The sequence below is a fragment of the Poromitra crassiceps genome (genome assembly GCF_964638095.1).
Source record: "Poromitra crassiceps genome assembly, chromosome: 10".
NCBI classification, from domain to species: domain Eukaryota; kingdom Metazoa; phylum Chordata; class Actinopteri; order Beryciformes; family Melamphaidae; genus Poromitra; species Poromitra crassiceps.
This window is the reverse complement of record NC_139631.1, coordinates 33,578,133-33,601,113: the sequence shown is the minus strand read 5'-3', so window position 1 is coordinate 33,601,113 and position 22,981 is coordinate 33,578,133. Positions and strand designations below refer to the sequence as shown.

The 22,981-nt window shown below is 44.0% G+C and overlaps 1 protein-coding gene across 1 annotated transcript in view; it reads left to right on the top strand.

Moving 5' to 3' along the window:
* nos1 (nitric oxide synthase 1 (neuronal)) overlaps positions 1 to 22,981 on the top strand; it is a gene marked incomplete at both ends in the record, with an annotated part of 56,983 nt that overhangs the window by 21,963 nt on the left and 12,039 nt on the right. The window contains 18 exons of the mRNA XM_083644591.1: positions 1,239 to 1,378; positions 2,511 to 2,673; positions 3,846 to 3,937; positions 5,684 to 5,825; positions 5,968 to 6,107; positions 9,231 to 9,405; positions 10,718 to 10,819; positions 11,154 to 11,348; positions 12,675 to 12,760; positions 13,347 to 13,491; positions 15,073 to 15,177; positions 15,271 to 15,329; positions 16,503 to 16,619; positions 18,217 to 18,391; positions 19,101 to 19,239; positions 19,700 to 19,778; positions 19,926 to 20,119; positions 21,905 to 22,074. Of these exons, the coding sequence (XP_083500717.1) occupies positions 1,239 to 1,378; positions 2,511 to 2,673; positions 3,846 to 3,937; positions 5,684 to 5,825; positions 5,968 to 6,107; positions 9,231 to 9,405; positions 10,718 to 10,819; positions 11,154 to 11,348; positions 12,675 to 12,760; positions 13,347 to 13,491; positions 15,073 to 15,177; positions 15,271 to 15,329; positions 16,503 to 16,619; positions 18,217 to 18,391; positions 19,101 to 19,239; positions 19,700 to 19,778; positions 19,926 to 20,119; positions 21,905 to 22,074 (2,418 nt within the window). The remainder of the gene's footprint in view (positions 1 to 1,238; positions 1,379 to 2,510; positions 2,674 to 3,845; positions 3,938 to 5,683; positions 5,826 to 5,967; positions 6,108 to 9,230; positions 9,406 to 10,717; positions 10,820 to 11,153; positions 11,349 to 12,674; positions 12,761 to 13,346; positions 13,492 to 15,072; positions 15,178 to 15,270; positions 15,330 to 16,502; positions 16,620 to 18,216; positions 18,392 to 19,100; positions 19,240 to 19,699; positions 19,779 to 19,925; positions 20,120 to 21,904; positions 22,075 to 22,981) is intronic.

The following is a 22,981-nucleotide window of genomic DNA, read 5'->3' as shown; positions in this document are numbered from 1 at the left end:
CAGATGTTTCATCTTGGTTAAATGAAGTGATTAAACAACACACAAATCAGGATCCTGACGTGAAACATGTCCGTCACATGATGTGAAACATGTCCGGTCACATGATGTGTAGTCTCGCTAGCCAGCCTCTCTTCCTTTCCGTCAGAGAGTCTGGCGCTCTGGAAACAGGCAACGGGGATCAGCCCGCCCCTGCTCTAAAGCTGCTCTCCCATTCGAGCGGCTGTTTTGGTGGCAGCAGGATATCCGCTCCCCCGCTTGCAAGCTCTGTCACGCTCTGTCATTGGCTCCGACCATATGTCAATCAGAGCGGCTTCCGCTCCCATGTGTGTCGCTGTAATGCTCCCGCCGAACGCTAACTAGCTAGCGTAGAAAGCTAACGGCAGAAACCTACAGGCTAACTCATTGCTACACGCTGAAAATGGCAAGTTTTGAAGAAAATTTGGATTGTGCAATAAAGAAGGCCTGCTCGGCACTTTCGGTGGATGGTTGTAAAGATATCAAGAGAATATGTTTAGAACATTTGCTGTCTAACAGTGACTTTATGCCTGTGAGCTCTCCTCCTCCTGTGTAAATGTTCCGCCGACACAAGTTCCACCCCAAAACTATTTTCCAAGGGCACTAACGCTAAGCACCGCCCAAGACGAGGATGATTGGTTAACCCAAACAGACCATTTTTTTGATGATCAGAAACGTATAGGGGTGTCACGATACACTCAGTTCACGATATGATACGATACACGATATTGGGTTCACGATAATGATACGATATTTTAAACGAAAAAAGGGCTCGCAACACAATTTTTTTGATAGCTCCCGTGGCGGACATTTATTGATACGATACGATATTTTAACAATATTTTTTTGCGATCGATTTGTAAGTTGAGGGGGCATCCTCCACGCTAATTTGAGTAATTTCACCATTTCCATCCTCCGTGTCTGTAACGTCCCTCGTCTGTTCAAACAAAGCAATGAAAAGGAGAGCGAGCATGCAATCAGATGCAGATCAGTGCCACCATGTTCAGCTTCTTTTTCTCGCGATATGAGATTTCATCTCAACGATACATATTGTCACGTTTTGATATCGCGATATATTGTGGGACGATATATTATGACATCCCTAGAAACGTACCATGAATACAAATATCACCCGGGTCATCAAATGCATGAGAACCAACTGATCAATACAAGAAAAAACAACAAGTCTGTGACATCATCTGTGATGTCAATTTTCATTTCAGATGCCGATCTGCGCCGAGGGCGTGTGTACAGGCTCCATCATGATCCCACCCAGCCGCAAGCCAGATGAGGTCAGAACCAAAGAGGAGCTCCTCCCACTGGCCACTGACTTCATAGACCAGTACTACACTTCCATCAAAAGGCAAGCACAGCCTGCTCTAGTGAAGCTGCACCCTGGAATACAACTGGACTTTCAGTTAAATCAACAATAATGGGCGGAGCCAAAGAACAACAGTTTTTGGCTGGACCGCAACAGAGGGGCCAGGCCAGGCCTATAAACATGAATGTCCGTCACTGACCGACTGACTGACTGACTGATTGAGTGATGAAGTTGCACCATTGGTCGGCTGTGGCACATGGCACACCCAGGTCTCTCTTGTAAAAGAGATTTCTGATCTCAATGGGACGTCCTGGTAAAATAAAGGTTAAATAAATATAATAAATAAAAACATGGTCCAGCCATGTTTTCACCTATAGCATTGTTTGGCTAAGCTGCATTAGACTGAAGCATCAGGAACTGGAAGCTAATACTATAAAAACTAGCACTCTGTTAACAGAATTCAATTCAAAGAGTACATATACACAAATATCACAGGCGACTCTTTTTGTTTTTTTTGTCTAAACATGGGCACCCAACAAGGCCCCCCCACCCACCCCACCACCAACCCCCATCCCCATCAAGCCTAGCACTCTTCCAACTAACTGAAAAGACACACAGTCTAGTTCTAGGCCTACTATGTTATCTATCTAAATGAACCAATTAGTCTAGCTAGCTGCTTCCATGTTCAAACTAGCCATACTAGCCTATACAGTAGCTACGTATTCTGCATAGATATAGTCCATGGTCATGAATGAACTGAATGAAAAAATAAGTTACCGTTCATATTTTCTATTTAGCCTATTGACCAGAGTCGCTTATTTGCCATAGAAGTTTGCCAGGTAGCTTGCGTGCACCTTTTTTGAAAAGCTTTGTTTTTAATTCATAACATTAGGCAGAGAAGCTAGATGTCTGACAAATGTTTGTGTCATTAAATATACGTGTCTGTCCTGAGTTTCTTAGTACAACAATCATTTTTCTCCCTTTCTTTTTTACACTTTTTTTTGCATTCTCCCTTCCAAAAGAACACAATATTTTATAGATGACAACTGTAACAAACCCAGTCATGTACCTACAGTACACTGGGGACCGGTACAAAAAAAGCAAAGTAAATACCTCCTCTACTGTATCATGTCCTCTTACTCCCCTGTCCCCTGTGTGACGCTCCTGGCTCCAGGCACGGGTCCAAGGCCCATGTGGACCGGCTGGAGGACGTGAGCCGGGAGATTGAGGCATCGGGAACGTACCAGCTGAGAGACACCGAACTGATTTATGGAGCCAAGCACGCCTGGAGGAACGCCGCCCGTTGTGTAGGGAGGATCCAATGGTCCAAATTGCAGGTGATACACAAACCTAAAGTCATGTTACAGGTGATACATACAAACCTAAAGCCATGTTACAGGTGATACCTACAAGCCTAAAGTCATGTTACAGGTGATACCTACAAACCTAAAGTCATGTTACAGGTGATACATACAAACCTAAAGTCATGTTACAGGTGATACATACAAACCTACAGTAAAGTCATGTTACAGGTGATACATACAAACCTAAAGTCATGTTACAGGTGATACATACAAACCTACAGTAAAGTCATGTTACAGGTGATACCTACAAACCTAAAGTCATGTTACAGGTGATACCTACAAACCTAAAGTCTTGTTACAGGTGATACATACAAACCTAAAGTCATGTTACAGGTGATACATACAAACCTAAAGTCATGTTACAGGTGATACCTACAAACCTAAAGTCATGTTACAGGTGATACATACAAACCTAAAGTCATGTTACAGGTGATACCTACAAACCTAAAGTCGTGTTACAGGTGATACATACAAACCTAAAGTCATGTTACAGGTGATACATACAAACCTAAAGTCATGTTACAGGTGATACCTACACACAGGTGATACATACAAACCTAAAGTCATGTTACAGGTGAGACCTACAAACCTAAAGTCATGTTACAGGTGATACCTACAAACCTAAAGTCATGTTACAGGTGAGACCTACAAACCTAAAGGCATGTTACAGGTGAGACATACAAACCTAAAGTCCTGTTACAGGTGAGACCTACAAACCTAAAGTCCTGTTACAGGTGAGACCTACAAACCTAAAGTCATGTTACAGGTGATACCTACAAACCTAAAGTCATGTTACAGGTGATACATACAAACCTAAAGTCATGTTACAGGTGATACATACAAACCTAAAGTCATGGGGCAGTTAAACCATACCTTGCTGTACTGTTTGCACGCTGCTTTTGACTGTTGGGGAACGTTAGGCTACAGTATGTGATGGACTGAAGAAATTCAACTTATTGAATATAACTTATTATATTTTTAACCATTTCCCTTAGAAGAATAAAATACTTGTGTCGGGTCACCACACTAAATTGTGTGGTGACCCGACACAATTTTAACATCAACCTTCTCTTGAGACAGCATTCTCTCTAAGCCAACATGACAACAGCCCCGGTGACAATTCCATTTCCACATTTGTTTTCCAGGTGTTTGACGCGAGAGACTGCACGACATCTCACGGGATGTACAACTACATCTGTAACCACATCAAGTACGCCACCAACAAAGGCAACCTGAGGTGAAAACGCACTCCTTTTCCCTCTCGCTTAACTTTTCCCATTCCATCCGCTGCAGTACATTTGTTCCTATCCCCATCTGTTGCTCCGTGCATCTCATTACCCCTTTCCGTCTCTCATTACCCCGACGTGACCCACTGTCCATCTCCGTCTCTGAACGCCGCCCCCTGTCTGTGTGTCAATGTCGTGGCACCCCCCGTCATCGCCCTGGTGGTGAGGCGGCAGACCTGGCTAACAAGCAGTGATTTGTCAGAGCTGCTCAGCGCTCGCTCACTATCTGCCAAGTCTTAATCACATGTGACACCTCATATTTAATTCTTGGATGATGGATGGCTCCTGACTCATTACTACACTTAGACCGGCTTGTGGAAGCCAGGACAACTCAAGATCATGTTGATAGGACCCAGCAGCACAGCATCCTGGCTCTGGCTCTTTTAGTCTGGGCTGCTTCAACAGAACCAAACACCAAAGATTTTCAAAAAGGGTGTGTCATTGCAAAAATATATACTGTATATTGATTTTGGGAAACATTTCGGTAACTGAAAATCAGTCAATATTTCATAAACAAAGATGATTCTGTTCTCAGTGTATATTTTGCATGGAAAGATCTTACTAAGACTGAGTTTGTTTGTTTGTTTGTTTGTTTGGTTGTCCCAAATGGTAGATATCTCTTTTTGGAATGATGCTCGTAAAGTGATAGGCTAATTGATACATTATGAAACAGGTCTACAATATATCTTCAAAAGTCTGTTAGGAGAGAATTATGCACAGTCTGTCCACTACATCAATCTTACCACTTGCACCAGTGTTTCCCAGCCAAGCTGAGAGATTGTTTCTAGAGATGTCCTTAACATACACAAATAGTGTAGTAGCTGTACTGTACCGTACTGTAGCTGCTACCATTATGTACAGTATGTCTAATGTTTAATTGTATGTTTAATTAGGTATATGCTATTTGCACCTGTATGTCAAATACGTCGAATTTAAAATGTTTAAGCACGTCTAAAGTATGCACATGACATGTGCACCTATGTGCAGTGAATATGCCACTGTCTCTGACTTGTCTTATCACTCTACTGCCTTATTGCTTGTTGTGTCTCTTGTTGTTTTTGCACTCATATGCCCTGTTATATTTGTACTATGTTGTAAACGGAGTCCACAGCACAAGAATTTCACACGTGATACTTGTACCACGGGGTGACAATAAAAATCTTGAATCTTGAATCTTGAACTGTGGTGCCAGCGCCACTGGCCCAGATTCACACCAGCTGCTCTCCCTCCTCTGCAATTTACAACCAGCTTTGGAGAATTAACACTTTTGCCCTGTCACGGCATTAAAGCACCATGGGGTTCAGGAGCAGACCAAAGGTGGCTAAGCGTTGACCCTGATATGGGTTTTTCCCACATAACCGCTTAGATTAAAAATGCCTTCAGGTTATGTGCATAATGGTTACCATCTGTACTCTAACTCTAAGCTTTTTGATTAATGTATTAGTTATTCATATACGCCATCTAATGCATTGCCACATAGCATCATGCTCCATTTACAGTACAGTATATGTGTAGAGATCAGCATGGTAATACATTACAATAGTACAAAGTACTACAACGTTTAAGAATCTTCAAAAATTACATCAACCCATTTTCTTCCCCAACATGTAAATCCATGTAATCTCATACATATAAATGCTCTGGATTTAAATATTAGACATAATCAACATGCTAATCCACTGTATGTTTTTGTGCAGGTCGGCCATTACCATATTTCCTCAGAGGACAGATGGTACACATGACTTCCGGGTGTGGAACAGTCAGCTGATTCGCTATGCAGGCTACAAACAAGCTGGCGGGCAGATCCTAGGAGACCCCGCCAACGTTGAATTAACTGAGGTGTGCATAAGGGCGTAAGGGTGGTCTTTTTAAGTCATGCATACTACTGTGTCATACTACTTTTGCAACATTTAAACATTTTATTAAACATTTTTATTTAAAACAATTTGTGCTCAGTAAACATGTTGGTTTGGGTCATTAGATCTGCATACAGCAGGGCTGGAAGCCTCCAAAGGGACGTTTTGATGTCCTGCCCCTCCTGCTGCAAGCCAACGGAAACGACCCGGAACTGTTTGAGATCCCTGAAGACCTCATCCTGGAGGTGGCGTTCACACACCCAAAGTGAGTTGGAGTGACTTAGAGGACCACTTCTCTGTAAAGCTATATACAAAATATATAGAACAAGCACATAGCTGCCTGCGTACAAATCCACTCATCCCTCACATATCCAACACCTATTATACAGCAGGTATAGTTTTAAGCCAAGCAATCGGAAGTATTGTTACTTTAGTGAATTAACTCAAGTACAGGTAAAATTACTAGTCCAGGAAATTACTCAATTAAGAAAGTAGCCTAATTTAAAATACTTAAGTAAATGTATGTTGAAGGTTTCATATTTTAATTATTTGCCTCGATAATTACATTTCACACATCCAACACATCATGTTACCAGTGTTACCTAAGCTGTCCCTGTCTGTCTTGTCTTTCATACTGAACAGCTTGTTCAGATGCGGCCAGGGATGCTCAGTTTAGTGATTCTCTCCTTTGAAAGAATGAGCTAGATCTGCTCGCAGCAGCAATATCACAATCGGTTACATCCATTTTGCTATGGCTATCAGCAGTGTCAAATGAAACTGAGATTTCTACACTAATGTGACGATGGGGTTCATTACAGTTTTGTGGATCGTCTACACCTGTCTAATTCAATTGGCCAGCGTGATTTAATTTAATTGACCACTGCACTAACGAGCCACCAGTTTGGGTGCCCTAAATGCAGCAGTCCCAATGCTACCATGCTGTTTTCAAAACAAAAATCTGAATTGACTCACTTCAAGTAGAATATTATTTAACTTACTCAAGTAAAAGTATAGCATCATAAAAATAGACCGCTTATACAGCTGTCAACATTGGAGCTGCGCGCGCATCGTGTAGGCAAAAAGCTGTGAGCCCAGCATTGACAGACACAGAGAACTGTGTAAAAGCCCCGCTGTCAGGACTGCTCTGTGCCCATCTGCGACACACAGTTAGATTTTAGTTTTAAAATGCAGTTCTCGGCTTACTACAACAGCTTATCGCCTAGTGATAAGCAATGTTATGCATCGAAATTAACGTTGGTTAATGGGATATGTCAAAAGACGCCTACGGTTAGCATTAAAAGCAGTATGAGTTGACGGGATTCGGTAAAACTTTAGTCCTTGCTTTGTTGATAGTGTAACAGACTGTTCAGTGTTGTGTTGTGTTCTATTGCGTGTGTGCGAGGCTGTGTATGTTCCCTCGAGTTGCCGTAGAAAAGGATATGTGGGGAGAATTAGGTGAAGCTTGTTATAACGTTACAGCCTGGCTCTATCGTTTATTATTTTATTAACAAAGTGTGAATAGGCGGACCCGAATACTCTGCTACAATAGCTTTCCGATTCTGGCATCCCACTGCACAACACGAAGACATGTCTAGCTCGTCTTAGTTTTCCAGCCACTGGAAAACTACTTGACAGGGCTGCGCGGAGTCTGTCTTTCTGCCTCCGTCTTGCGCATCGACGCTGCGTGATGTCAGTGTGACGTAGTCGTATAAGGGGTCTATACGTTAAAAAGTACAAATCCTTAAAAAGACTACAAAAAAAACTACCCAAGTAAATTACAGTAACTTGTACTTGAATACTTGTACTTGAGCACTTTCCACCTCTGGTTACATGACACATTCCAACTATAGCGAGCCATCAGGCATGCAAACTAGTCACCTTTTGATCCAAAAATAGGACACTTTTCATGTAAATAAATGTCTGTTAAGTCACTATCTACAGTATGTGTTACTGAGATAACACAATGGTGATTGAGCCTATATGAATCCTTTGCATTTTCAGTATTGTAACATTTATGAACTGGGTGTCATGTCATGTGGTGACGCAGGTGATCCAACACGGTTTGGATCTCACCTGCAATTACCGCTCATCGCCACATGTGTCACCAAAGGGGACGAAAAGAAAATCTTTGAGATTATAACTTTAAGTGAATGATTATTTCACTCAGAGTAGTTTCTGAGTCTGCCCTGGTATCTAACACCCTTTTCATTTCAAATGCATGGTAACCATGGGGCTCCTTAGCATATTTATTTTTCTTATGCATGTACACGTATACTACTTTTGAGAAAACCTTTAGACAACACACTTCTATATATAAATCTATAACACCCTTGAGGACTTGGCACTGTAGCTGTCGCATCACCGTCGTCATGTCCATAATCACAGAAAGGAACTGGGTGTTGCTGCTACGCTCTCCATCTCTCAGACACAGAGTGCCACTACAAGCCACAGAGACTGTTCCAGCATCCCCTGACACACTGAGCTCCCTGCCAAACTCTCCCAAAACTGGCATCTCTGCTTCTCCACCCACCCCCACCCACCCTGCATCAACTGGCCCTGAGCTCTGGCAGCAGCTTGGCACAGGCCATCATGGCCACCAACACAAGCCAACACTAGCCAAAAAGCGACATGGTCAATTCCCCTGAGGAATTGCATGACTGTGTGTAGTAGGAGGTAGATGGAGATCCAGCCTAGAAGTCCCGCTTTGAAAAGCTGTCACCAGCGTTTATGTTTCTGTGTTAATGCTTGTTTTGGCTCTGCTCCTTTCAGAGTATGGACCTCGGGGGTACATTCGTAAGCAATGCCCATAAAAGAGAGAGCAAATCATGCATAATTAGATTGTTACATACAGCAAATATTGGACCATAATCCAACGTAGAGGATCTTAAAGTAACAGTTGCCATGACTTCAGATGAGATGGGAGCCTGCTGAATTGAGCTGAAAGCTGAAATACCTACAGCTCAGACCATCCAGTGACACCCTGAATCCTTCAGGTCTCCATTTTATTTCTTCTTCTTCTTCTTTTTTACCTTTATTTATACAGGGGGAGTCTCACTGAGAGCAATGCTCTCTTTTTCAGGAGCGACCTGTTCACATTCACACACACATTCATACCTGGAAGCTGACCAGTACAACCACAGTCTGATCTGCTGGCCACTGAGCAGCTCCACTGGAACGGTTGGGGTTAAGGGCCTTGCTCAAGGGCACCTCAGTGGTGGTAATGAGGGAGGGGCAAGCGCTGCCTTTTCGCTTTCCCCACCCAGATTTATCCTGCCGGTCCCGGGGATTGAACCGACGACCTTCCGGTCACAAGCTCGCATGTCTCTAACCTTTAGGCCACCACTGCCCTCAATAGTGAATTCTATATTTGTGTGTGTGCTCTGTCCAGGTATGAGTGGTTCAAGGATATGAAGCTGAAGTGGTACGCTCTCCCAGCAGTCTCCAACATGCTGCTGGAGGTTGGCGGATTGGAGTTCACTGCCTGCCCCTTCAGTGGCTGGTACATGGGCACAGAGATTGGAGTCAGGGACTTCTGCGACAGCTCACGCTACAACCTTCTGGAGGTATAAAAGACCGAGCCGTGCTTCCATTGGAAAGGAGGGTGGAAGCTAGGGCCCAGTAGCCTGCTGAACCAGCCGGTCACGTGACCTCACATTTCATTTCCTTCTATCTGTGAGTCCACATGACCGGCTGGTTTACCATGCAGGCTAGGAGCCCAGAGCATGTGCTATTTCACCAAAATAACCACATCAAAATGCTATGTTGTTCACAAACCATGTGCAATCAGTGTTGGGGGTAACACATTACAAAAGTAACATATTACAGGTAATATATTACTTTGATCAGTAATACAATAGGATTTCAGTAATATTATACTAGTTACTTTGTCAAGAAACACAAGTTACTGAGTTACTTTTTGTTTTCCTAATCAAATTGTGTGTTTTTATGCAAATAACCACTATAGATCACAATAACAAAGGAAAAGGGTAACATTTAGAATTTTGGATGGTTTACACTAACTTCAAGACGGTTGAAATTATTTTTCGGGGTGGTTCCGGGGCGGCAATGTCATTCTGCTACTGCTGTTATTTTGGTGAAAGTAATGAAAAAGTAGTGTAATAAGTTAGTAACTCTATACACACACAGTAATATTGTAAAGTAACATATTACTAGTATTATGTAGTATATTACATTTTGAAAGTAACTTGCCCAACACTGTGTGCTGAGTCATGGTATTTATATAATATTTATCTATTAGTGAGGCTATCCAATCATAAAGGGCGCTTTAGGGCGAAGGGTGGCAGCCTCGATGAATTAGTTTTACAACTGAAGCATGCAATTTGCACTTGCATTTGTGACGAAAGGGGTTACTCATTTTCATCATTAAGGTTGAAGAGAAGAATGAGACACGTACTGCCACAACAGCTGAAAAGTCTGAGTAAACAGTTTGAATTCAAGTAATCCATGCTAGAGAAAACGAGAGAGAGAAATCCCATCCACGTCAGTTGAAATTTGAGGTTGTCCGAGTCTTATCTTCAATTGTCCTTATGTGATTTTAACATTTGGCACCACTTTTCAGTTGTAAAATCTGTGTAACCAAAGCTCACAATATGTGGCAGAAGTATCTTCATCCATCACTCGACTGACAATGTTCTCCAGGCAGCAGACTGTCACCATCACCACATTACAGTACATCATCCACCGACCAGTATCAGTGTCTGTATTTTTTTCATGGATTTTCTCAAATCCGAGTCCAGTACTACAACACCGCCTAAGACTAACTTATTATGGCTATATAGCTATAATCACTTCACTGTCATATCATCATGGCGGCACTAAAACACTGCTGTCATGTTGTGGTTCCCTGCTGTACAGGAAGTAGCTAACATGATGGCCTTAGATACCAGGAAGACCTCCTCCCTATGGAAGGACCAGGCACTGGTGGAGATCAACATTGCAGTTCTCTACAGTTTCCAGGTAGCTTCCTCTTTATGTGTTGTCCATTTAAGATTATATCATTGGCAAGACTGTCTCCTTATTCTGAGACAGCTATGAGACAGCTATGAGACATTCAAGTAATAGAAAAAATGTACAGGACGGACAAACCCTGTCTTTTATTTGTCATTAGATTACATATTAGTCATATGTAATTAAGTAACCACAGATCAACAAAGATGTCACACCCAAAAAAGATGGGGGGGGGGGAAGGGGGTCTTCAGATTATGACTTTAATGCTGATGTAAGTAGTTAGCCTAAAATAATTGACAATTGACAAATTAATGATCCTGCTATCCCTGTTCCCTACCTCCAGTTGTCCAAAGTGACCATAGTAGATCACCACTCGGCCACAGAGTCCTTCATGAAGCACATGGAGTATGAGTACCGGGTGCGAGGAGGCTGTCCTGGAGACTGGGTGTGGATCGTGCCTCCCATGTCGGGAAGCATCACGCCCGTCTTCCACCAAGAAATGCTCAACTACCGCCTCACCCCCTCCTTTGAGTACCAGGTGAGGAATTAGGGGGTCGTTACCAGGAAATAGAGAGCCGCAGGAATGAGTCCGGAAATCATCGATGCTAACACTCCTGGTTCTTCACTGTTTTCGCCTATGGGATTTTTGAATGGGTTTTTGGTGTGATGCTTCTAATAAGGTCTCCGGGCAACGCAAGCTTAATCAAACGTGAACCAGTGTTTAGTAATATCATCTTCACACATGAGGACCACTTTTACGAGTTTTGAAGCTTTTACGTTAAACGGGCGGCTAGCTAGCAAACGGCTAAATGAGACTACACTGTTGAGTCGACGGGGATATTATACGTTAATAACGTCATCACTTCAAAAGACGAACACGGAAATTCTCTTTCCCTCACCTGGTTCAGCCCGTTCAGCCCGGGGTAATCAGTGCAGCAGCGCACACATCAACAACAGTCCAGGTTGAGTGCTGACGTGACGGGGAAGCCTATGCGACACTGTGTGTATAGTAGTTCTGGATTAGCTTAGCACGAGCTTTTTACTTCTAGGGCTCACATTTACGCTTCAAAACTCATGAAAGTGGTCCTCATGTGTGAAGATTATCCGGCTGAACACTGGTTCGCATTTGATTAAGCTTGCGTTGCCCAGAGACCTTATTTGAAGCATCGCATTCAAAAATCCCATAGACAGAAACAGTGAAGAACCAGGAAGTCCGGGACTTCCGGGTTCCGATTACAAAAATACGTCATCCATCCCTGTGGCTCTCTATGCCAAGTTGATGTTGAATTGACTATACTGGACTGGGATGAAAATGTGTGTTTAAGACATGTGAGGAGTATTTTTCTTATTTCCGCAACAACGTGATTGAGATATTTCTAGCAAGGCCACAATTTCTCAATATGCCATTATGCAATGCAGCCACAAGACAGTTTGCATTCCAAGTAAGGCGCACCTCCGTGATGATCATACAGTAGACATGCACCAATGTGCCCAAAGTGCCTGGCAGGCGAGCTATTTTGATAAGCCCATCTTTAATTGAAAGTAACAAGTTCACACCACTTCTCTGGAGGTCATGGGAAATGCAGGACATTAAAGCTAAAAATAGAACACATCGTTACTAAATAACTGCTGCAATGTATTGAACATCATCACATATTGATAATGTATCAAGGACCACACTGGAAACAAGTCTTGACCTTATTTCTGTTGTTATCCTTGATGTTTTTTAAGATGCATGTCTTGCATGTATTTTAAATATGTGTCAAATGAACTAATATAATATAATAAGTGTAAGAGTATCCAAGTATGGGATTTTTTCCTTTAACAAAGACCACCACTATTTTCTTCTCCCGTTATGCCAAAGTCTGATCCTTGGAATAACCATGTGTGGAAAGGAGTCAATGGGACACCCACTAAGAAAAGAGCCATCGGATTCAAGAAGCTTGCCAAGTGAGTGTGCGCTCGTACAAAAATATTAAGGGGGCGAAAAGATTTAGCCAAATTTAGGGATCTCTCTTTCGCCTGCATTGGTAGTGTCAAGGGTCAAGTGTGGATTAGATATGGTACTTAATGCCAATGATATGATGTGGATATGATAATATATGGCCAAACAAGCCACTTTCCCGAGACAAGTTAGAGAGACAGGAGAAGGAAGTTGGTGTACTCACTGGTGTATAATTCATCTCATCAACCCCTCAGGGAGTAATCAGAACTTTGTTTTTTGTTTTTGTTAGTGTGTGCAGGTGTGTGTGTGTTTTCTGTGCTATTAATAGAATTGCCTTGAGGATATGACAAACAAGCTAATCGCAATTGCTATCCATCTCCTACTTTGACATGACGCCTGCCAAAGTGAAGCACACAACCATCTATCGTAGGACTCACTATCTCCAGTAGGCATAAGGATGGCTTCTGGTAATGGTGGTGGAGGTTGTGATTGGTACGCTCGAATCACTGGTCTCTTTGTGGTCTTTCATTCTCTCTCTCTCTCTCCATGTCTCTTGTTATCTCTCTCTCTCTTCTCTCTCTCTCTCTCTAGGGCTGTGAAGTTCTCCGCCAAACTAATGGGCCAAGCCATGGCCAAGAGGGTCAAAGCCATCATACTGTATGCCACCGAGACAGGGAAATCTCGCGATTACGCCAAAACTCTCTGTGAAATCTTCAAGCACGCTTTTGCCGCAAAGGTACCCTTGGCCCCGCCTCACATCATCTTATGATGCACCATTCTACTGATGTCTTAGCTGACACCGCCAGATGCTTTGTTTTCACATCACCATCTGGGAACTCACTCTCGGGAATAGGGGTGTCACGATACTAGAATTTCTACTTCGATACCGATACCCAGGAACATATCGATCCTCAATACCACGTGATGACGACACATCAACAATAAAGTTAGACAGATGGACGGACAGATTATTAAAAACTTTGCACTGACAGCAGATTACCCCTGCTCTAGCCATCAGCCTATCGGAACACATTTAGCTCGTTGAAGCAACAGATACCCACCAGTGATTTTTAATTAAAAGAAAGCACTGCTGGTATCGGAACTGTTGCAAATGAGTATTGTATCCATTTCAAATCTTTAGTATTGATACTTATCGATGCCTCTTGCAAATGAGTATTGTATCCATTTCAAAATTTCAGTATTGATACTTTTCGATTAGTATCGATACTTTTGACAACCATACTCAGGAACACACCTAAATCACAGCCGGAGCTGCCTCTGCTGATTGCTGTGAACCATTTGGTGGTTCGGATTCAAACCATCAGATTGGAGCCTGGCAAGATGGATTTGTGGCGTGATCGTGATCTTACGTGAATCAGCTGAAGGTGACTGATGTCTCACGGAAAGGGAGGAGTTTGAAGAAAACATCCTCCCTCGCTCGCTCTTTGGCTAACGAGGCCAATTAGCACGACGAGAGAGGAAGCGAGCGTGTCTTTGGTCACATTTTCTTCTCCTCTTATGCAGGAAAGCGCTGCGGGATGGAGACTAGATTGGCCCAACCAAGCGTTGAGCAGTAGTTTAAGATCAGATCCAGAAGCACCCCCTGGTTGAAGCACCCCCTGGTTGAAGCACCCCCTGGTTGAAGCACCCCCTGGTTGCCTAAATCTGTTTGGGGGGGAAAAAGCGAGGAAAAAAGAACAATGGAAACGTGCGCTGCTTTCAATCATCTAGGCATTTGCTCCAGGACATCTCTCATTTTCCCTTCCCATGTCCCAATGTGATCATTCAGCATACATCATCATACAAGCAGAGACTTCATGCATGCGTTTGGATGTGTCTGTCTGTCTGTCTGTCTGTCTGTCTATGTGTGTGTGTGTGTGTGTGTGTGTGTGTGTGTGTGTGTGTGTGTGTGAGTGGGTGTGTCTGTCTGCGTGAGTGGGTGTATAGATGGATTGTGGGCAGATGTGAATGCCTCGGGCAAATCCTCCTTGTTGTGTTTTCTCAGATTACAGTGTGTGTGTGTGTGTGTGTGTGTGAGTGTGCGCGCGCGCGCGCGTGCATGTGTGCGTGCATCGTGTTGAGTGGGATGCATCATGGGTGCTCATTTTATGCTAGTGGCAAGCTGCATTATGATCAGCTTGCTAAAGGCGAGGACAGAGTGGTCATGACAACTTCCTGTACCACTAACAGCCATGGGTTCAGCCCTGTTGCACACGGTCATGTTGTCTGTCGAGGACGTGGGTGTGAGTCAAATAATATACAATAAGTGGAGTCTCAGGTTTCCCTCGGCACAATTCTTTTCTCCGGTTATCTGCAGGTCATGTCAATGGAGGAATATGACGTGGTACACCTGGAGCATGAGACGCTGGTATTAGTGGTGACCAGTACATTTGGCAATGGGGACCCACCTGAAAATGGAGAGGTATATGTCTTATATACCAATACCTCCCTTTAATGCAATGCAGGGCAGATAGCACACACATGGATCATTAAAACCCTGCTTGGTTCATTGTAGAAATTTGGAGCTGCCTTGATGGAGATGCGCCACCCAACATCTAACACAGAAGACAGAAAGTGAGTTTAACTCCTCGACCTGCACGTCATGTGTTTGGGCATGCAGAGTTTAACTCCTCAACCTGCGCATGCTGTGTGTTTGGGCATGCAGTGTTTAACTCCTCAACCTGCGCATGCTGTGTGTTTGGGCATGCAGAGTTTAACTCCTCGACCTGCACATGCTGTGTGTTTGGGCATGCAGAGTTTAACTCCTCGACCTGCACATGCTGTGTGTTTGGGCATGCAGTGTTTAACTCCTCGACCTGCACATGCTGTGTGTTTGGGCATGCAGTGTTTAACTCCTCGGCCTGCACATGCTGTGTGTTTGGGCATGCAGTGTTTAACTCCTCGACCTGCACATGCTGTGTGTTTGGGCATGCAGTGTTTAACTCCTCGGCCTGCGCGTGTCATGTGTTTGGGCATGCAGTGTTTAACTCCTCGACCTGCGCATGCTGTGTGTTTGGGCATGCAGTGTTTAACTCCTCGACCTGTGCATGCTGTGTGTTTGGGCATGCAGTGTTTAACTCCTCGACCTGTGCATGCTGTGTGTTTGGGCATGCAGTGTTTAACTCCTCGACCTGTGCATGCTGTGTGTTTGGGCATGCAGTGTTTAACTCCTCGACCTGCGCATGCTGTGTGTTTGGGCATGCAGTGTTTAACTCCTCGACCTGCGCATGCTGTGTGTTTGGGCATGCAGTGTTTAACTCCTTGACCTGCTCATGTCATGTGTTTGAGCATGCAGAGTTTAACTCCTCGACCTGCGCATGCTGTGTGTTTGGGCATGCAGTGTTTAACTCCTCGACCTGCACATGCTGTGTGTTTGGGCATGCAGAGTTTAACTCCTCGACCTGCACATGTCATGTGTTTGAGCATGCAGAGTTTAACTCCTCGACCTGCACATGTCATGTGTTTGTGCATGCAGAGTTTAACTCCTCGACCTGCTCATGTCATGTGTTTGGGCATGCAGAGTTTAACTCCTCGAGCTGTGCATGCTGTGTGTTTGGGCATGCAGAGTTTAACTCCTTGACCTGCTCATGTCATGTGTTTGAGCATGCAGAGTTTAACTCTTCGACCTGCGCATGCTGTGTGTTTGGGCATGCAGAGTTTAACTCAGTCAGTCAGTTTCAGTCTACACTTCATTCCTTGAATTACTGGCCAGTGTTTCTCATCTCTCTGCTTCTGCATCCCTTCCAGGAGCTACAAGATCCGTTTCAACAGCGTGTCCTCCTACTCTGACACTCGCAAGTCCTCCAGCGACGAGCCAGAAACCAGGATCAACTTTGAGAGCACCGGGCCTTTCGCCAACGTCAGGTACACTAAATAATCAAATGAGACTCTGTGATTATACCAGTCTAATTAGCACAGTCGTACTGAATGTATGTTTAAGTATGAAGACATCTCGTTCGGTCAGCTTGTCAATATTGATATACAATATGTCAGATTGCAATGTGTTATCAGCACTGTTGGGGGTGAAGCGTTACTTTCAAGATTCAATATTATTTTAATAGCCATAGTGAGTACCAGTAAATATGTTACAGATGGAATTTGTCTTTGTGCAGTATGCAGCACAGCGATCACAGCAAGAGCAAAATATGGAGCAGACAGAAAGAAAATCTTCAAATTATAAATGATAAAGTGCAAAGTCCAGCCTGATTGCTTTGGAGGCATCGGGAAGGGGGGGGGAGTGGTCAAGTCCTGACTTGTGGGGGCTTTCGGGTGTCATTGAAGAGGCGGATGGCAGTTGGGTAGAAGCTGTCCCTGTGACGGGAGGTTCTGGTACTGCAAGACATCAGTCTTCTGCCACGGCGGATGGCCCTGAAGAGTTTATGTCCTGGATGGGTAGGGTCGGCCATCATTTTCTGAGATCGCTTTAGCATCCTGGCCGTGTGTAGGTCCTGAATGGATGGCAGGCTGCAACCGACCACCTTTGCAACATGTTCGAGTACTCAGATTGTGGTAACTCAACTTTTTCAATTAATGTATTCTGTTACTTTCTGAAAGTACTGTTACTTTTATAACTGTGCTTGATTTAGCCACAACAATTATACACTCAGCGTGAATTCACAAAAGGATTGCATGGCTTTTGCTGATGCATGAGTGGGAGCCGAGCGCACTTACAATATGCTTTGACCAATGAGTGCAAATTGCAACCACTCCACTTGAAATCGTGTACATGTATCTGGGACGGATAATTGCATCACACATCTCTTCTGACCTAGTCTGTTCTTTGAGCCGATGAGAAAAACGGTTGGGCCAAAGAGAAAAGTGGATGGGCCTAGGCCCGCTCTTTTTCATGTTTACGTCTGCTTAAAACCAGACGGTAAACATGATCTTTTTCATGTTTACGTCTTCCATTTTCAACTGTTTGGAGCTTTTTGAGAGGGTTGAAAGAGCAAGTTTCAAACAGTTATGCTTAAAAGGTGGGCTTGGTGGCGGCGAGTGTGTACTGTGTAGAGCCCGACGGATATATCGGTCCACCGATATTATCGGCCGATAACCGATATATCGGTATCGGCCGATATGTTGGCCGATATGCTGGCCGATATGCCGATATTTTTCTCCCTACATTACATATCTCAAGTCATGTCCAGTCATATCTTTGTCAAGTGTTTGATATTTAAGGGATCATTGCAAAAGAATTGTGTAATATAATGGTGTATTATATAATATATCAAAAATAGTATTTAATCCCGAAGTAATATATTCGTGTACACAGCAGTGTTACAAACAGAATATATCTTCAATAGGGTACACGGGCAAACAAAACGCTACGCGCGTTTCAACCACACAGGGTCTTCATCAGGCTGATGATCGGGCTCTAGTACTGCGTAAGCGTGCGTTTTGCGCTCCCTGTGTGTGCACTGCACACCTACTGTATATCTCCCTCTGTGGGTGCGTCTCTCTCTAGGTTCTCAGTGTTTGGCCTTGGCTCCAGGGCCTACCCACACTTCTGCGCCTTTGGCCACGCCGTGGACACGCTATTCGAGGAGCTGGGAGGGGAGCGCATCCTACGCATGGGAGAGGGAGACGAGCTGTGTGGCCAGGAGGAGTCCTTCAGAACTTGGGCCAAAAAGGTTTTTAAGGTCAGTGCCTTGTTGCACACAGTCCCTTTGGGGTTTGTTTCAGTTCATTGTGTTGATTATAAAGGTAGAGTGTGCTAGGAATGTGTTCATGCGTGTTTCAGTGATAACATGTCTAAGAAGTATTATGCAGTGTTGTTCTGCAGGATGGTTCCAGGCATGCACACCATCTTAGTAATGCATGACTGGCATGTCGCTGGCATGTCATCAGGTGCTCGCTTGGCATATTGGTTTCCTCCTGTCTTTCCTGTGAGCAGAAAATACTCCTGCCTCTGGGAAACTCAATCCAAGGTAGCGAGGCATGAAGGCCCCTAACCTAAACCGTTTCAAAAAATAAATTGAAAAAAGTACCTGGCAGGTGATTGGATGAACCATCCGTCCATCACGTCTCCCGCGGGCTCGCTCTCGCTAGCGTCGCACCTAAAGCCCGCCCCGTAGCTGCCTCATAGGATGCTGATTGGTGCGAACCACTGGTGGTCCAGATTCAAACCAATAAGATTGGAGGGTGGGCGCGTGGCAAGATGGATTTGTCTCACGTGAATCCAGCTGCCCCGCAAGGTTAGAGCAACCCTACTTAGTGCAAAGATCCTCCTCACAATCCTTTGGTACTCGCCTCCAAATTGCCACTGTTGGATTGTGAAGAGAATAATAATGAATGGTGGAATAACGGTGCTGATCTTTTCCACGGCTCTGTTACTGTTTCCGTGTCAAGGCTGCGTGTGATGTGTTCTGTGTCGGCGATGATGTGAACATCGAGAAAGCCCACGACTCGTTGATCAGCAACGACCGCAGCTGGAAGAAGAGCAAGTTCCGTTTGACCTACACAGCTGAGGCCCCGGCCCTCACGGAAGGTACAGACTTAGAAACTGAACTGCACGGCACTTTGGTACAACAACGCCTTAAATCAACTGTTGAGAAATGATGTCTGGAATCTAGATGTTAGGGGCCATGCGGCCTCATAGCACACAATGGCCAGAATACCTGCAGGGGTTGTTGATCAACAAAGTTTGTACTTTGTTGTTGAACAAAAACAACCCCACCCATTGGAAGCTCAAGACACTCCCATAATTCAAGTGGGAAGGGAGGGGCAGGGGGGACAAATTATTGTTGCAATACCTGCTGGCCGCAAGTAGATAAATATACAGTAGATTGCTGAATGTCCCTTTAACTCAACTGAATCCTGAGATGAATATACTGTATGATGAGAAGCAATTGGTTAAAAGAGAATAATAATGTATTCCTAATATAGGTATAAATAATAACGTAAATGTCATGTAGGCGATATATAACTTTGATTGTGTCTGCCAACAGCGTTACACAGTATTCACCAGAAGAAAGTGTATGCAGCAAAGATGCTAGAATCGCAAAATCTACAAAGTACCGAAGCCATGTATGTATTTTGTTTACTGGCACAACTTTACTTTACTTACTATTGCTGTTAAGAGTGTGGGGAAGCAACACAAAAAAAATACTAATAATCTGGAACAGACTGAAAATTGTGCCGCATTATTCCCCAAATCTCTGCTCTCTGTCACAGTCGCGCCACCATATTTGTGCGGCTCCACACAAACAACCAGGACAGCCTGCGCTACCATCCCGGCGACCATCTGGGCATCTTCCCTGGCAACCACGAGGACCTGGTGACAGCGCTCATCGATAAACTGGAGGATGCTCCGCCTGTCAATCAAATAGTCAAATTGGAGTTCCTGGAGGAGAGGAACACCGCCTTAGGTGCGTGGCTCTGTCAGCAATGTCACACTCCCCGTGTCTGGGTAGAGTAGAGGTAAAGGCACTCGCCTACCACCGCGGAAACATGGGTTCAATAGAACCTGGGTTCAATTCCCGCTAGCGGTACTTTCGGCTTGGTCAGACGTTCCTACAGACTCACTCATTGGCAAGCAGCTGTGGTTGTACTGGGAAACTCCCAAGTGTGAGTTTCTGTAAATGTGAGAGTGTGAAGTAAGGTGTTGCTGAAAAATAGCAGGTGTGCTCAGACAGGATTCCCTTGATAAAGATTCCATCTTTGTTGTTACAGTATATTCTGACCTACCTTACAGCTGCAGTAGGCAGCTTCACAAATGGCAGTGAGAAGCATTTTTTTATTTAAAGAAAATGTGAGGAAACCTGGAAACCTTTTACTACATTCCTTGGACATGCAATTGTTAGAGATACCCAACATAAGGTAACAATCTTATAACAATAACAACAGTGAACTAATTATCACCTTTGAGACAGGAATGACATTGAAGATAGGCGTGTATAGGCTCGCCCGCTGCGCGGGCTTGCTACAGTACGTCCACCCTGCAGCTCGCCGATCTGGCCCTGCAGCCCGCTGCGCAGCCTCCCCCGCAGCTCGGCTGCTGCGTGGCCTCGCCTGCTCTATTGGTGCACTGCACACGCAATGTCTCCCTCTCTCTCTCCCCCTCACTATCTCTCCCTCAGTCTCTCCCTCTCCCTCAGTCTCTCTCCCTCTCCTCTCTTTCTCCCTCATTCTCTCTCTTGTGTGTGTGTGTGTGTGTGTGTGTCTGAGTCTGTGTGTGTCACTGATGACATAATCAGTGATGTCACAATGATGTCACAATGCCTATGTATGACATCACTGGTGACATAATCAGTGATGGTATGACATAATTGATGACATCATTGATGACATAGGTAATTAGGGCAATCACGGTGCAGGTTACCCATGCACAGGTGCTCTTTACACCCCCTGAAAGTTTCAGCCTGATCGCACGTAAAACAGCATAGCTGTGGCCAGCACAAAAATTGAAACAGAGAACAGAGATTGCCCACATTGCCACATTTATTGATAAAAGATTATAGATTATTTTTAACTAAAAAGATCTTAGAAATGTGCTTACTGAATTTAGTGTTAACTTGAACACTAAATGCCATGGTATGGGACCATCAAAAGTGTCCTCCCATCTTTTGTATGTACTGTATGAAGTAATGCTTCTAGAGATTAATACAATTTGTAAATCATTTTGTTTATCTTATTTCCTTTTAACTATTTTGTATTTTTTGTAGCGGGCTGGCCTGGCATACAAGCAACTTAGTCATCTCACTATTTATCTTTGGTTTGCAATATTTTCCTAAAGCAGAAATCAATCAATTGTAAGCGGGAGGAGAACAGATATTACCATACATTTATGTAAACTGGTTATACATCATAAGTTTCCCATCCTCAGACACAATATCATTTACAAAACATAGACTGTGATCAAATAAATGCTTCCAAAATATTGGTTTTCCATCAATATGTTTGAATTTAACCATATATCTGTTGTCAGATTTCATCGCGACTTTCTGGAGGATGAAACTGTAAAATCAGGCAGCAGTGAATACTGTAGCCTCCTTCAAAAACATGAATACATTTGAAATCAGACTGTTCACACAATATATATGAGCTGGCTGAACTTGTAGAAAAGGATATCGTCTTTTCTGAAACAATGGATGAGTGCTCTCCAGTAACTTAGATGAGCACCAATCCTCATTTAACCTTTTTCATTACTACAGGAGTGATCAGTAACTGGACAAACGAGAAACGTATCCCACCGTGCACCATCTACCAGGCCTTCCAGTACTTCCTGGACATCACCACCCCACCAAGCCCTGTGCTGCTGCAGCAATTTGCTGCCCTGGCAACAAACGACAAACAGAAAAAGAAACTAGAGCTCCTCAGTAAGGTAAATAATTCACCTCACTCACTTTTAGCACTGCCATTTAGCCGAGACCTTTAGCATTAGCAGCATTGGCTCTCCCTCTTCGATCAGTGTGCTATTGTTGCATTCAGTGCTTAGGATGGGGTGTGTGTGTGTGTGTGTGTGTGTGTGTGTGTGTGTGTGAGTGTGTGTGAAAAAATAGATGTCCAAGAATAGGCTTCTTTTCAGATTCTCCCCTCGAGAGCCAAGCTATATAAAAAATGACCTCTTAATCTTATTCTGACACTCCTCAAAAAGCAACACGTAACCCACGTACTTTGCTACCAAAATATCGAAGATATGTTTCTCTGTCTGAAAGCCTATTCTGTGCACTTTGCACTGATCAAGAGACGTACAGTAGGAGTGAGCTGGCGCCGAATTAAAGCTGTAACCTATAGCCACTCCCCCTCGCTGAGCCTCCCACAGTTCACTCTGTGTGTTTGTTTGTCAATGTGTGGAACAGGCTGGCTGAGGCCATGACTCATATACGCTCATGCATCGACTCATTGTCAAAAAAGCGAGACGAGAAGAAGGAGGAAATTCAGCATAAACAAACAGCACAGTCGAATTATTGCTACTCGAATAGATGTGGCGTTTCTCTTAACAAAAGCCCGAGGCCAGACACAGAGCCATACATCCGTGAGGATGCAGATTATAAAAGGACTTCCTGCTCTAATAATACCTAGGGTGGTTCAGCAGCGCAGCAGCCAGGCAGCGTGTCAAAACTCAGAAGTGGAAGAAGATGATGGATTCATGGGCACTGTGTTGCACATTAGTAGCCTGAGAACAAGGCGACAGTTGGGAACAAATCAAACTGTCGGCCCGCCCTGTTGGCAGGGCTCTAAATTAATCTCGTCCAAATGTCAGTGATGACACAGAAAACAGTTGGGCA